The sequence below is a fragment of the Colias eurytheme genome, chromosome 5 (genome assembly GCF_061535395.1).
Source record: "Colias eurytheme isolate Ceu_HAF_F1 chromosome 5, ilColEury1 Martin Lab GWU primary, whole genome shotgun sequence".
In the NCBI taxonomy this organism is placed as follows: domain Eukaryota; kingdom Metazoa; phylum Arthropoda; class Insecta; order Lepidoptera; family Pieridae; genus Colias; species Colias eurytheme.
In genome coordinates this window covers 1382872-1398600 of record NC_142984.1, presented here as the reverse complement: position 1 = coordinate 1398600, position 15729 = coordinate 1382872, and the positions used below count along the sequence as shown (strand labels likewise).

General features: G+C 37.3%; 1 protein-coding gene across 1 annotated transcript; it reads right to left on the bottom strand.

The window, feature by feature from the left end:
* Positions 1 to 3679: 3679 nt before the first annotated feature.
* On the bottom strand, positions 3680 to 15668 carry LOC149908265 (zinc finger Y-chromosomal protein 1-like). Its single transcript, XM_090101690.1, has 8 exons — positions 15528 to 15668; positions 14702 to 15088; positions 13940 to 14041; positions 12140 to 12598; positions 11435 to 11644; positions 10425 to 11194; positions 9866 to 10008; positions 3680 to 8837 (listed from the first exon to the last, which is right to left on the bottom strand). Exons 2-8 carry the CDS (start codon positions 14956 to 14958, stop codon positions 8658 to 8660), a joined length of 2121 nt encoding a protein of 706 aa, XP_089957816.1. The 5' UTR covers positions 14959 to 15088; positions 15528 to 15668; the 3' UTR covers positions 3680 to 8657.
* Between the last annotated feature and the right edge of the window lie 61 nt (positions 15669 to 15729).

Sequence of the window (15729 nt, the reverse complement as noted above, 5' to 3'; positions counted from 1 at the left end):
TTGAAATTTTATGCCTAAAGAAGTTTCGCTTCAATAAGTTTTGTCATCTACTTTTTCCCTAAGTAATCCCTTATTCTCCCATCTATAAAATAAAATTCATCATAATTATTTCAACAGTTGTGAAAATTTTAACATTATTTCTCGGTACTTATTCAACTTGTTACCAGAAATTAAGTTAGCACTTGTACGATTATACCAACCTTCCAACTAAGGATTAGGATTAAAAATATATTCATTCTTAACTAATTGGCTTACACAAGGGACTATAAATAAAACACAAATTCTAGCCAGAATGTTTATTACGTCAAATATGGTTCATACAATTTTATTCAGATTTGTTTCCTACATTAACTGAAAACATGCATACATTCATAATAACCGTGTAAACCTATGCTCCTATATTATCTGTTAACGTATAAAATATAACAAAACTATATTTAGTGTAATAATGGAGGCATGCATAACTGCGGAGGTAGTTCGGTACATAATAACTATACTGTAAAGCTGTGAGCGATCTGTCTTTATGGAGATAAGAAAAATATGAGGGTCATTTAGTTGGTATCGTAAGTTCCCGGCAAATATCTTGAACATTGTAATTAATGGTCACTTCGAAGTGGTTGCCATAGCAACGAGTCGACCAATAGCAACACGCACTTTTTCAGCAAATGAAGTACCTATTGCGTAGTCACTTCGAGTAATGGCTGGTTCACACTTTGATTAGTGCGAGTGCAGGTGATGAGTAGTACTACGTGTGGACAGCGACTGTTTAGTGCGAGTGTTTAGTAGGCTGTGTAGTAAAGTGAATAGAAGCGTGTTCTATTTTTTTGCGAGTGGACTGCGAGTAGCCACGTCCCGCGCGCCCTCCCTTCCCCCTCATTCGCAGTGTGCCTGCCTAAACACGTCTGGACAGGAGTGTTTAGTGTTTAGCGTAGTGTGTAGCGTCGCGAATTTCACCATTGTCCTGCACTCGCACTAATCACCTGCACTCGCAGTTGAATTGGACACTACTCGCACTACACACCTGCACTCGCACTAATCACCTGCACTCGCACTAATCAAAGTGTGAACCAGCCATAATGTCAAGTTATTTGCCGATGAACACAAACTGTAAAGCAATGTGGATTTTTGATGGTAATTTTGTTGTCATTCACCAAATTATGCACGTAGTGTGACCAATTTTATGATAAACACTTGGAAATGCTCTGAATTTGATGACAACAAGATTATCACTATTATTTCTCTTAACAATATAGTATCTTATAGATTTGAAATTGTGGATCCTAATAACAGGGTTTACATAATTTCAGATAAACACGGTGCAACTGACGTCCGCCAATAGACGGCCCCTTTATTTTTCTTAACTTGAACGTCGCTTAGAAACAAAATACAATAAAACAACACAAAATAAAATAATCATAAAAAATAGCGAATATAATCGCAAAAATAAAACACCAATTTTTTCTCTTCCTATCCTTGGCGGCAGGTTTGTTTTGCATCCAAAGATCCCTCAAACTGTGCGAATAGTGTCACTGATGTTATTCGTCAAGGTATGGAGTTTTTTATCCCCTTTTATGACGTTAACATCGATGCAAAAGCTCGACCCTGGTTCAACGCGGAATGTGCCGCAGCTGAAAAGAGTAAGCAAACTGCATATCGTGCCTGGGTCGATGCTCGAATTCATAAAGCCTCAGATTTAGGTGAAAAAAAGAAAGCATTTAACAAAGCCGCCAAGTCATGCAAAAAATCTCTCAGAAAGGCAAGGTTCCAACACATTCGCAGTATTGGAAACAAACTCTCATCTTATCCTGCTGGTAGTAAGGCTTTTTGGTCGCTTGCGAAAGTAGTTGAGTCAAACTTTTCCCGTTCCTCACTCCCACCACTGTTGAGACCAGATGGATCACTTGCTCATACTGCTAAAGAGAAAGCTGACACATTTGCTACGCTCTTTGCTGATAATTCACGTCTTGATTCCTCGAATATAACACTTCCCTCAATTCCTCACTGTGGCTCAGATATGCCTGCTATACGAATTAGGCAAAGGGATGTTTTGAATGTTATGCGTGGTCTTGACGTGAACAAAGCAAGTGGACCGGATGGTATTCCAGCAGTGGTCCTAAGGGCGTGCGCACCCGAACTATCTCCTGTTTTAACGCGCTTATTTCGGCTGTCTCTTGAATCAGGAAAAGTTCCTAAGTCCTGGAAGCTTGCAAACGTGCAACCTGTGCCTAAAAAAGGCAGCCGTGCAGACCCCACAAACTATCGACCGATCTCAATAACCTCCATACTCTGCAAGATTATGGAGCGTGTATTGAATTATCGGCTCCTCGCGTACCTTGAGATCAATGACGTTCTTAATGACCGGCAATACGGCTTTCGAAGGAACAGGTCGACTGGCGATCTCTTGGTTCACGCTACACATATTTGGGGAGAAGCCATCGAAAATCACGGGGAGGCACTTGCTGTCTCCATTGATATATCGAAGGCTTTCGATAAAGTCTGGCACGCTGGCCTCTTAAGTAAGCTTCCTTCATACGGAATACCCCCCGCCCTCTGCACTTGGATAGCCGACTTCCTGAGTGAGCGATACATCCAAGTGGTTATCGACGGATGCAAGTCTGATCCCCTGGATATAAACGCGGGTGTTCCTCAGGGGTCTGTTCTTTCTGCAACGCTTTTCTTATTGCATATTAATGATATGCTTGGGCCTAACATCTTTGGGTACGCTGACGACAGTACCGTTGTTGAAAGATACCTATCTAGTGCAGCAGCGACGAAGGATTCGATAACGTCTGAAAGAGGTGCGATGATTCAGCGCTTAAACAACACATTACAGGTTATATCAGAGTGGGGTGATGCCAACCTAGTAAAATTCAATGCGTCCAAAACACAAGCTTGCTTATTCACAGCGAAAAAGAGTTCACTCCATCTTACTCCAACTTTTCGCGGTGTGCCAATTGAAGTGTCCGACAGTCTGCAGTTGCTTGGTGTCACAGTATCATCGGACCTCAACTTCAAGCAGTTCATCGAGTCAAAAGCCCAATTGGCTGCAAAAAAGCTCGGCATTTTGGCTAAAGTAAGACGATATTTCACACCTGACCAACTTCTCAGATTATACCAAGCCCAAGTGCGGTCGTGTGTCGAGTACTGCAGTCATATATGGGCAGGTGCTGCCAAAACTCATCTAGGGGCCCTAGATTCGATGGAAAAGCGCGCGAAAAAACTTATAGGAGATCCAAGTCTGCTAAAGAAGAAGCTCCTTACTCTTGAGCACCGAAGAAAAATAGCTTGCCTATCGGTCTTCTATAGGCTTCACTTCGGCGAATGCGGATCCGAGCTGCACAGCCTTGTACCGCCTTCTCCTTTCCACTTAAGAACTTCGCGACGAACGGCCGGTTTCCACCCCTTCGTGGTTGACATCCCTCGAGTGCGCACCAAGCGTTATCAAAACACTTTTCTGATCAAAACTGCGAAGGAGTGGAATTCCCTTCCTCCTGCTGTGTTTCCCAATGAGTACAATTTGGATTTATTTAAGAAAAGAGTGAATAGGCTATACCTCTCTGATCAGGCATGCTAACCAAATGGACCGCATCTGCGCTTAACATCAGGCGAGATCGCGGTCAAATGCCTGAACAGTTTTTGAATAAAAAAAAAAAAAAAAAAAAAAAAAAAAAAAAAAAAAAAAAAACCAAAAAGCAATAATCAGCGTCGTAAAATAGCCCACTTGACTCTCAAGGTCATTAAAAAAAATATAAAAATCAAATATAAAATCATCATAGATTATTACAATAGACCGCGCTTTACAGTATTTGGAACTTACAGAAACATTAAGCTTAAATTTATAGTTCACGGAAGGAGGTTACACGAAACAGAGACATCTATTTACAATTTCGAAATCTATTTTTAAACATATTGAATATCATTAAAACACCGAAGTAGTCCTCTATTAAATATTATGCCAATAAAGAGCTTAGAAAAGTTTGAAAATATCTTTGTATACCTTACTATTATGCGAAAAGATAGGTATTTTTATTTATTCCAAAGACATGGACTACAAATAAAATGACATAAAATTAGATTCGACACAATTGAAAATTCTTACACTTATTATGCGATAATTTAGAAGCTCTAAATGTATAATTAAAAAAAAACTGCTTACTACATGTATACGCTGAGACCGGGTTTAACGAGACAAGTGTACCACTTTTCCAGAACTTTTCCAAATCTTACTTTCAATTTACCTTCATATGAATGAATAATTAATATGAACAGACCTAAAAGCCGACAAAATTCTCGATAGTTCTCTAGATCTTAGACTAGATAGACTAAATCCTCCGAAACGCCAAGCCAAAATATTGTTCCTGAGATAGTCTCTTTGATTGGATATCCTACACCTTTATTCAGCCAATTCTTTGTGTCTTTTCACACAATCTAACCTATAAACGCACATTGCTCGTAAACCCGGTCCGGACCTTAATGTTAGACAGATTTAGTCGACTAATTATTACACAGTGGCGGGTATTGGGGTAGTATTGTGAACCGACCTTATCGGAGGCAATGTTTACATAATCGAGGTTTATAACACATCCGTAAAATAGAACCACAATACCCTGTGATCGATTCTAACCTAAACCTAAGAGCTAGGGGACATTTATGGTCGCAAAGGTTACAATTTAGAATTTCTCATTCATATAAGGAGCCAAATATTGGGGTTTTCGAATTAAACTGAAGTAACGGCCTAGTGGATACGTAATATTAGAGAAACTGGAGCAAATCTGGGCTGGAGAAACTGTTTTTTAATATATTGAGGCTATATTGCCAGAATTTACGATGCGAAATCCTATTATGGAAAGGATAATTCCGTTTACACGATTTGCTAATAGTCCGGTATTAGCCCAATATATAAATCCAGTAATTAAACATGCAGAATTATAAACTATAAATATTGGGTCACAGGATTTGTATGTTTCGTATTTTACATAATCTTTATTCATATTACATTGTCTTCAATAAAATATGTGAACTTGTCACTATGACAAAGAACGATACAAACATTTCTGATAGGTCAATAAACAACTTAATTATACAACTTGAGGCCTTGTTCGAAGAGTAAACTCTAAAATATAATCTATTTAATATTACTTAACACAATAACAAGTAATCATATCAAAAATATGTATCAGATAAACAATATAATACCTGTATATACCATACTATAATACTATAATATATATATATTGAAAAATTTCATACCACCTTGTTCCCTTTGCGACGAAATACACATAGAAACTGTAAGTCTATAATGAATATAAGATAGTTTTGCATAAGTACTATTACATTGAGGTATATAACTAACATCATGTATGTAAGCTATCTGAGGCGCGATCCCACTGGCCAAAAAGTTTGCGGATATTTACTTCTCAAGCCTAAATCCGTTTCTTCTTAGACTCTGAAATCTAATTCATTCATAACACATACTTTAGTACCATGATGCAACGCAGCGGCTTCTACAATAACGAATATGTTTGCGAAGATGAAAGTTTAATTTTGCGGGTCAATTATCACGATATAGGCGGAGCCAAAGCATTCAGCTGGGGTATAATTTACACGCAAAATTTAACCTAAATAACTATACATAGACATCAATTTTCTATACAACAATAAAATGCCGCTTCGCTGTTTGCATCGAATCGAGTAATCGTTTGTACAATCGGCGAAACTTTTCACCAAAAGTACTATTGATAAATCCAACGCAAACTGTTCGCCCAGTGGAACCGAGCCTTAACTGTCGCAATGGACAAAATACACCGCGACGTCGAGTTTTATCTAGCAATTTAATTGAGTCCATAATTTTAAATTTCGAAATGACAAATTCCACAAAACACAGACAATCTAAATGCTTTTTTTTTATTTTTTTACAGTGAACGCCGCAGTGCATTTTGTGAAGCTACAGTACTGCGCTGTTTATTCATATAAATGAACTTCCTCACAGCGCAGCTTTGGAACTTTTCGAATTCGACGCGTCGAATGTTCGAGAAGTTTTTAATTTTGTAATTTTTAGAAGCATGGCGTATGGCTCATGCGTATGTCGAATCGTTTAACACCAGATTTGTTATCTCGATTACAGCCTGCGGTCGCATGTGGGGGAGATACGCGTGTCCAACAATTATTCGACACTAGTTGCTGAATCACATTCAATATCTACATTTTTAGATATTATTCTCGAGCAACACGAAATGAGTTTCAAACTCTCTTTCTTGATTTGAGTTTTACAAATTCACGTAGATCACACCATAAAAGGTCAAACGTTATTTCTGAATACAAAAATACTTAACAAGCTTTTCTTCCGTGAATTTGTAACACTGCTAGTAACAGTTAGTATCCGCCCCACTCCGACCGCGAGGTGCCTTGCGTCTGTACCTTTCAAGCCAATATTCAAGCTACATCGTATGATTTGATATTTTTCGCACATCTGACTTATTTTTCACCCCGATTTTTACTTAAGTTCGCGGAACTTATAAATACATTACAGTCTTTGGATACGATTACCACTAAGACTCCTTTGCCGTATATTTGTAAATAATTACTCTCTCGAAAATATATTTCGGAGTTAAATTCCTCTTATATAATATTTTTTTCCATTGTATCTCTTACTGCCTTGCAGGTTTGCAGGCTAATTTGTAGTATTATTTTTCAGAATTTTGAGCGCATATGGCTTGAGAAATGTTCGATTTCGTTACATTCGGGTCCGAATAGTTGTCAATGAAGACCATATGCGTGTTGGTGGGTGCGTCCTTATTCCGGACAGCACATTCGAAGGGGCTGCGATCTAAATTCGATATTGTAATAGAACCGAGACGCGATACGGATGCCGATCGTACGTATTTGTACTCACTCGTTACTCACTCCCTACACTTAAACCACTAAATATACATAAAAATATCACAGCACTATCGATTCACTTACACTAAAATCGCGACGCTTTGCATCGCAACTTTCAATAAAATTATAATAAAAAAGGAATCGAAATTGAAATGCATGAAAACATCGCCGCTGGTTCAAGAATATTATCGATATTTCTTCGCTGCCTTCGTCTCGGAGCCTCAGCTATTTATGAAGTTATGACTAACAAATGAGTCGATAAAACATGTTATAAAATAAAATTATTCGTTGAATGTTTAAGATTATCAAATCCCTACTTAAAACTAAGATTAGAAATTTGGCACGAAGTAATATTTGTATGGGACACGTAAACAAGTTAGTTCTCGTTGGACCAGCGACGTTTTCAACTAAAGCAATAATTAAAATGCAGATTAAAAGTGCCGTAAAACGTACCAAATATATACAAAAGCTTTTCCACCAAAGATACTTAGCCTAAACACTTTGGAAATTATGCCTTAAGGTTTTCGCTTGACTGACCACCGTACCTTATATACCTAGTTGCGTCTCTTTCTATACCACTCATTGTAAACGGCTAGAAAGAGACAGAATATCAAAATGCAACGTTTTGGTGGTTAGATATTTTTATCAAGTATCATACCATCTCGCTCTAAGCATACGTGACACGCAAGTTAAAACGAGATGAAATGATTTTACATTTTCTTTTGCATTTTGCACAACATATCCTGTGTATTTTTTCTTATATCTGTAACACTATTACTTATTTATATTATTTAGATTTTTCTATTATTTTTTTATTACAAACAGTACCAAAGCATTTTTTTGTTTATTTTTTTCTTTCTTTTTAAAAACCGTGTATCGTCACATCGAGCGAAAACATAAAAATCAATAAAAAAAACTCAAAATACAAAGCACTCACTCTCGACTTTCACGCGAGACAAGAAATTCCATACATTTTTTGTACAACACAATTTTGTGTAATTTTTTCGAATTTTTTTTAGGTGCAAAGCGAATTACTTAAATTAAATGAGGTAGCATAATTCTATATGTATATATATGTCTTAGTCTGGTGGGATATATGTTAAAAATGTATATTATAAAATACAATAATACATAGATTAGTGAGGTACAGTGTTACTGCATGAGGTAGCTATATGGATGGGTCGGAACGATCTTTGTCCGGTCTCACGGATTCGTAACAAGTGAATGGCAGTGGTATATTATTACTATTAAATATATTAACAACATTATAAACTGGCAGTATTATTTCTTACTATACGGAAATGGATTACAACAAGTATAAAAATCTGTAACTGGTCACTAACTGTTATAAAATATGTAAAAAAATCAATAAAACATCAGGAACCTAACACTATATGTATCATATAAAATTGTACTGTAAATTGAACAACATGTATAAAAGTACCCTCAATATTAAAAACGATTGCATGTCTTATAAAAAAAATTCCAACCTCTATGGTACAACCCTACTCTATGGATATACAGGGTGACTGGTAAGACATTAACTAAGGAAACTTCGCTAATCAGCTGACCGATTTCCATACAAAGTCCAAATTTTTTTCTACGAATTCAGCAAAGTTGTAGAACAAAAGTTTTTCAGTTTCATGAGATGAAGCTCCTGTCTAAATGCGTCTAACGTCTTACCAGTCACCCTGTATAGTGAATAGTCTACAATCTATGGAACCGTAGCACCAACGTACATACCGACAAAGATCGTTCCGAGTGACAACTGTTTATAATTAGAATATATCCGCGTTAACAGTGATCCTGCTGGCTTCATCGTAGCTGTAGTAGTCCGGGAAGAGCTTGGTGATCAATGGCGGCTCCCACTTGCGGTCAAATGGCTGCAGCTCAGAGTACACGGCCCTCGCTTGGAGTTCGCTCTCTATTATGTAGTTGGCTTCTTGTGTGGGTAGTACCTGCAAATGATATTAATATAATATACTTTATTATACAATATATACTTGATACAGAATGGTTCTCTTTTTGATAGGTCTATTTCAACACATCATGTTATCGTTTGTCCAAAATGTGATTGAAAGAGCGAAGAAAGTTGATGAAGTTTACGAAATCACGTGATTCTCTTTACTGTAATGACCATAGAAATCTAAATAAAAAGACACATAGAAGTGCTATAATGTCATAATTCGTATGAAAACCGCTGTCGCCAAAATCAACACATTTAAACCGATAGCTAAACAATACACACAAGTAAACTATGCCTTTAAACCGATAGCTAAACAATACACACAAGTAAACTATGCCTTTTATTGGACAACTTGATTTTAGTGACAACTAACTTAAATATTAAATTAAGCTTTTTAATATGTATCCTAACGCACGAATTTACGGTTTATTTTAGAATAACATCCCTAAGTATATGAGACGTTTTGTTTCTTTTTGCTCCAATAAGGTTGAAACTGTGTCATTCATTGTTATTTCGATTACTATGGTGACACTCGTAATACTTGTAAATATTCTATAATTTTAAGGAAAAACGGCATTATTTCTAAAAAAATATATTTACCGATGAAATATTATTCCTTTATTAGTATAATTACAACTTGTGGAAGAATTTCCGCAATGGGAAATGCTGAAACACACCATGTTTACACACATACGTCTCCATAGCAACTGAACTGTGACGAACACACTGGTGATGTGAAAGTCACCTGAGTGGCGACAAGGTCACGCGCGCTTACGACTTCTAGTGTCTTGTTATTTAGATTTCTATGGTAATGACGCTATGCACATTTATGTTTAGATTATAACATAAAAATGGGTAATTTACAGAAACACTAGTTGTAACCCGCGGCGTCACTCATGTGGTAACCATTTAAAAAGTTATTTGATGTTTTTACAAAAATACCTAGAAACTTTTGAATTAACAAAGTCTATGACGTCATGAAATGACGATCCTATTCTATTTGGATCACATAATAAGTACCTGGTCATTCCGTATAGTGAGTAGCGGGTCGATATGCGGCAGGATGTCGTCCAGGTTGCTCGAGCTGAACTCCGGCCCGTACTCGAGCGGCACGATCGCTTCTGATGGCTGTGCGCTTGAGGTTTCTGTTGTTGGTGGACATGCTGCAAATAAACATAATGTATCGTCGATTATAGGCAGTAATAAAAAAAAAGACGGGTTGCACTCCGGGAGTGCCGGCAGAAGTGAAAACGCGCGTAGTAGAGAGGGGATAGCTATCTACTCTCCATCCTTCTTACGCTTTTTCGATCAGGTCACGTGTCCTGACGCGAGTTTAAGATTTTATACCCATTACAGAAAAAGGGCTCAACGCCGCTAAAGAAGTTTTCACTTCAAAAATAAAAATCAAGCTTAATATAAAGGTACTTGTTTTCATCCGACTTTGTGTTTAGGAAAAATCATCAATGTATCTATTTCACACACATCATATTTACCACTGTTTACAAAAAAATGTTGCCCTGTGTTAGAATCAAAGAAAAGCAAACAAATTTATCTAGATTCTAGATACATAGATACTCACCTTGTGGTATTTCAATCGGCATAGGCGTTTCGACGTTTTGTACTTGGCTCCCAAACAACTGTAATTGTTTTTCGATAACTTGATCTATGCTCTCCGACTCCATACTGACTTCGGAATCTTCTTGGTCATAGAACACAAATTCATCCCAGTTATCTCCATTTGTATTTACTGTATTATTTTCAATTCCGGATTGATCTATTACAGATTTCACTGGACTATCCTCATTGCAATGGAATTTGATTGTGTTATTTTCGTAATTTCTCGAATTTTTCTCGTCTATTTCGATCGATCTGGTGGAACTGACCGAGTGAAATCGTATCATGTGCTTGCGCCAATTGGGGTAGCTGCAGAAGGCTTTATCGCAGATCTGACACTTGTTGGGCTTCAATCCTGTGTGAGTGTTGAGGTGCTGCTGCAGCGTCCACAGCTTCGGGAACGTCTTGGGACAGTAGGTGCAACGGTGAATCTTGGTGTCCGCGTGCGAGTTCAAATGTTCGATCAGTCGATTTTTGGCATTGTACACTTTTCCACAGACTTTGCAGAGGTGCAGAACCGTCTCGAAGTGATGCGGCAGATGTCTGAGGAGGAGGTATTTCTCTCTGAAGGTCTGGTTGCAGACGGGGCAGGGGAAGGTGGTCTTCTTGTGCACGTCGAGGTGCTGCTCGCAGGAGACCAGCGAGGTGAACAGCTGGCCGCACTGCCGGCACCAGTTCTGCACGTTGGCGTGGTGCTGGCGTTGGTGCACCACCATGTCGCGGAGTTTGTCGAAACTGCGGGATGATATTTTCAATTTATATTAATTTGATATTTTTTCTTTTTAGACTAATTGAAACATAAGAAATGATTCGCTAAATAACACAGTATAAGCGATTCCACAACTGCAAACTTAAAATCGGGGACCAATCTTCACGATCGGTAGGTCAATCGAGGAAATAAATGAAGAAAATCTTGTCATTTCCACGTGCACGCGAACAGCTTGTGGGCCGCACCCCGCTACATGCGACACTCACACTTTCCCGCAGCCGGGCTCGAGGCAGCGCCGCACGTGCACGCCGTGCGCGGCGCGCATGTGCTCGCGCAGCCGCGGCTCGGTGCCGTACCGGTGCGTGCAGCGCGTGCACGCGAACAGCTTGTGGCGCCGCCCCCCGCCCGCCGCACATACCGCCATGTGCGACACGAGCGGCGCCAGGCGCGGGAACGATGTGTGGCATAGGTCGCATCTAGATAGATTATAGACTGATTAATCCGACATGCAAAACGAGAAAATAATTCATTCGTGTTCAAGTTTTTTAAGAAATTTAAATTGACAGAAATAAACTACTAAACTCGCGCTCAAAAATTGTCCAAAGCGAAACTCTGCCTACGCGTATATATGGCAGTTTTTTAATTAATATAGACATTATACGATAGATTATATTTAATACTGCTAAGAAATAAGGTGTTAATTTCGTTAAATGGTTTATACGACACACCTCAGACAATTTTTTGGACAAATGTTTAATTAATGTATGTACTTTCTAAAATATTTTATTGAAATTCGCAGGACAAAACTCGCGTGCGTCTGTGTTCAAAATCACTTTCGTATTTATTTCATAATCAGAAAAATAAAAGAAGTGGACAAATGGAAACGAAAATAGAGTACTTAGTAGGAGACGAAAATTACATAGTTCGCAAATAAGTATATTTTTATTTTTATATTTATCAAAGCTACTCACTCAAATCGATTGTTTGTGAAATGGTTGTTGATATGTGCACGAAACAATGAGTATTTGTCGAACTGCCTCCCGCACACAATACAAGAGTACACGATATCTTCGTCGCCGTGCTCGCACGAGAAGTGCGCGTCGAACTCCACACGATTCTTGCAAATCATCGAGCAGAATATACAAGACACTGCCCCAAGCTGCTCTATCATCTCATCCGGATCTATGTCTATCTCTGATTCTGAACTGACGTTGCCAAAATGTTTTCTCAAGTGATCGGCCGAGTTTTCTTTCGATGGTATATTTTCCTCACAAATTGGACATGTGTATTCGAAAGACAAGTGTAGATCGACATGTTTCTTGCATATATCTATGGAGCTGATGTCCTTATGACATGTCAGGCATGAGATTGGGCCGGTACTGTCTGTGTGTATGACTTCGTGCAAACGCAACTCTTTCTTTGTCGGAAACCTGTGAATGATTAAAGGAAATATTATGCTTTCAACTCATTTTTTTTTACTTTCATTAATCTTTTCATTGGTTCCATTAAATTCAAAGTCTTCAGTAGGCATATTGTCCACGAATAAGCATGTCATGCAGATACTTTAGTACATTGACAAATTAGGGCCTATTTTTCAATGCTTAGATAAAACTTATTCGTCGAATAATGTATATAAAAAAAAAAAAAAATTGTTTATTTCTTTTAAACAAGTTTTCATCTTGGGTTAATGTATAAAACTACCATTTTAAAAACGTATTCTAATTGCCTGTATTTGACAGTTTACGTGACATTTTAATATTATCGTGTAATACTTTATTGGACGGATAAGTTTTATCCAAGCATTGAAAAATCAGCCCTTAATTGAAAAGTCAAATGCTTGCAACTTGCATAGAAACAATCAAAACTATTTCCACAAAGTGGCGATGTCGCGTCAACCGCTCGTCATGCATTTGTCGTACAATCGTGAATGAACTAAAGCATGCCTTTGATATGGAGTTAAGTTAGGCCTGAATGTTAACTCATTTTAAAAAATAAGTTACTTTGAGTCTTAAAAAATATATGCTCCACAAATTGTAATGCTTTGCAATACATATTATTATTGATGAACTTCTTGACAAACCATTCAGTATTGAATTCATCTTGATATTGTATCAAAAAAGAGCATAAGCAACTCTACAATAACATACTGAAAAAAAGTCATATGCAGAAAGGAAAAATACCACAATAGCGTAGCAAAACTAAATCACTCATTCAATATAATGTTATTTGTAACAGAAATGAATAACTGATACGCCTTTAATATTATAAATAAGTTATCTTGTGTTTATGTTCTTGGCCCTTGACACATGATAAGATTTTTACAAATACTTTCTATCATGCATTTTTACGTAAACAAGTTACATTGTTGTAATATGATTTAGCATTAATTAAGCCTAGTACCTAAAGCCTTGAATCCACTTGAGCATGCTCAGGCGAATGAGCGGCTCATTTGACCGAGCCGCTCAAGTGGAGACGCCTGAGCATGCTCGGGCCGCGCGTGCTCAGGCGTCTCCACTTGAGCGGCTCGGCCAAATGAGCCGCTCATTCGCCTGAGCATGCTCAAGTGGATTCAAGGCTTTATATTATGAAAAAATGTTGATTTTTGACAAAAAAATTATTTGGAATAATTAATATTAAGTATTAAAGTTGATAGTAAAAGAAAAATAAGTGCTAAAATGTATCACTGTATAATTTATTTACAATTAAAACAAGTAAAACTTTTAGATGAAGAGCTCAAACATATATGTAGTTATGAAATGAAAATCACTTACTTCTTTTTGCAAGTGGAGCAGCGAAAACTCTTTGGATGCATAATTTTGACATGATACTGAAGTGCTGGCAGTTTGGAGAAGAATTTGTCGCAGCTATCACATCTGTAAATTTTATTTGAGTTTTCTAAGGGTGCACTCACACACATCAGTCACCGTCAAGTCACCGATGACTGATCGGTGACGGTTTGTGTACGTATCCACAAACACCAGTCGCCGTCATGTTGTCCGTCAGTCACGTCGCCGGTTTGACTGAATCATTGAACACATACATCAGGTTAGTCAGTGATTAGACGTGTGTCACGCTAGAGAACATGTAGCAATTGACGGTAGCACGACGCTGACTGAACTGAGACGTGACGGCACCGGGTGAGTGGGGATAAAAGTATGATACATGTATGGAAAGATTATTTGACGTGCCTGACCGGTGACGTCACTGATAGATTTCGTGCCGGCGACTGTCGTGTGGGAACAGAGTCATACTAGAACTATTGATACATATTTTTTTTTAATCCTGTCCGGTGACGTGCCGTGACGGTGACTGATGTGTGTGAGTGCACCCTAATTAATATAGAAATTCTAAATATATTTTATATTTCAAATAATACCTGTAACATATCATTTCTTTTTTTAAACTAGAAATCTGTAATTATTTCAATAATTTTTGACTATATTCTCCCATATGCAATTTTATGAGTTTATTGTAAGAAAAAGGAATCAGGTCAAATATTATGTTACCGCTACTACAAGTATAATATTACTTACTTATATCGCCCCTTGATCACATGGCTGGAATAACAGTGGCCTCTGAAGCTAGGATAGCCCGCAACCTCTTTCCGGCATATCACACAAGTGTACAAAATGTCCTTACTTCCGGTGTGTTGAATATAATGAGCGTCATATTCCCTTTTGTTACCAAATGTTTCATTGCAAATGTTACAATAAATCCCACCAACCAAGTCTATTGTGGTCAATTTGAGGATACTCCAGTTTGAATCTGTTTGGGGCGTGCTTGAAGCCATTTTAGTTTATGTGCAATCCATTTATTTGTAATTTTCTATTGAAACTGTCATTTGGGAGTTTTTGTTAGAGCTATTGCATACATTTTTTTAATAAATTTTGCGCCTACATGATTTTGATTACTTTCCGGTCCTGAAATGTGTAGTGATTTATACCAGTTGATTAATAAATAAAATAAAATATGAATAAAGGCTTCATGATATACAAAAAAAATTAAAAATATTATAAACACTTATAGGAAATTAAAATATTGGTTTTGGAGTATTTTTAATTGGATTTGTATTAATAGTAAGGAGTATATTAAATATTAAGTTAATAAGACTGTAGATTTCCGTTCCGTCACAGTCGACCTTGGAAACCTCTCGTTAAAATACGATATTAAATATTCAATTTATCAATGAAATCGCCGGCTTACACATTAGAATATTAAATACAATTTCTTATTAATAGCATATCGTTCGCATAATGTTGTAATTTTAACTTATTAGTTCTGAAATATGTATTATCGGCTTAAGTACTAGATAATTTTGAGCTGAGTGTTTCTAATCTAAATAGGAAAACAAATACTTACGAAATTGGACAAAACTTATTATTTTATAAAAACACAAGTCCTACGTTACATTTTACCTTACATTAATCAAAAATTATTTGTAAACCATAAAAAATGTAACGCCGGACGACAAACAACGCCAAGAAAACGTGTGAATTTTGCTTTTGGATTTGACAGATGTGGGAAGAAATCAATGAGACAATGACTATGGAATCGGATACTG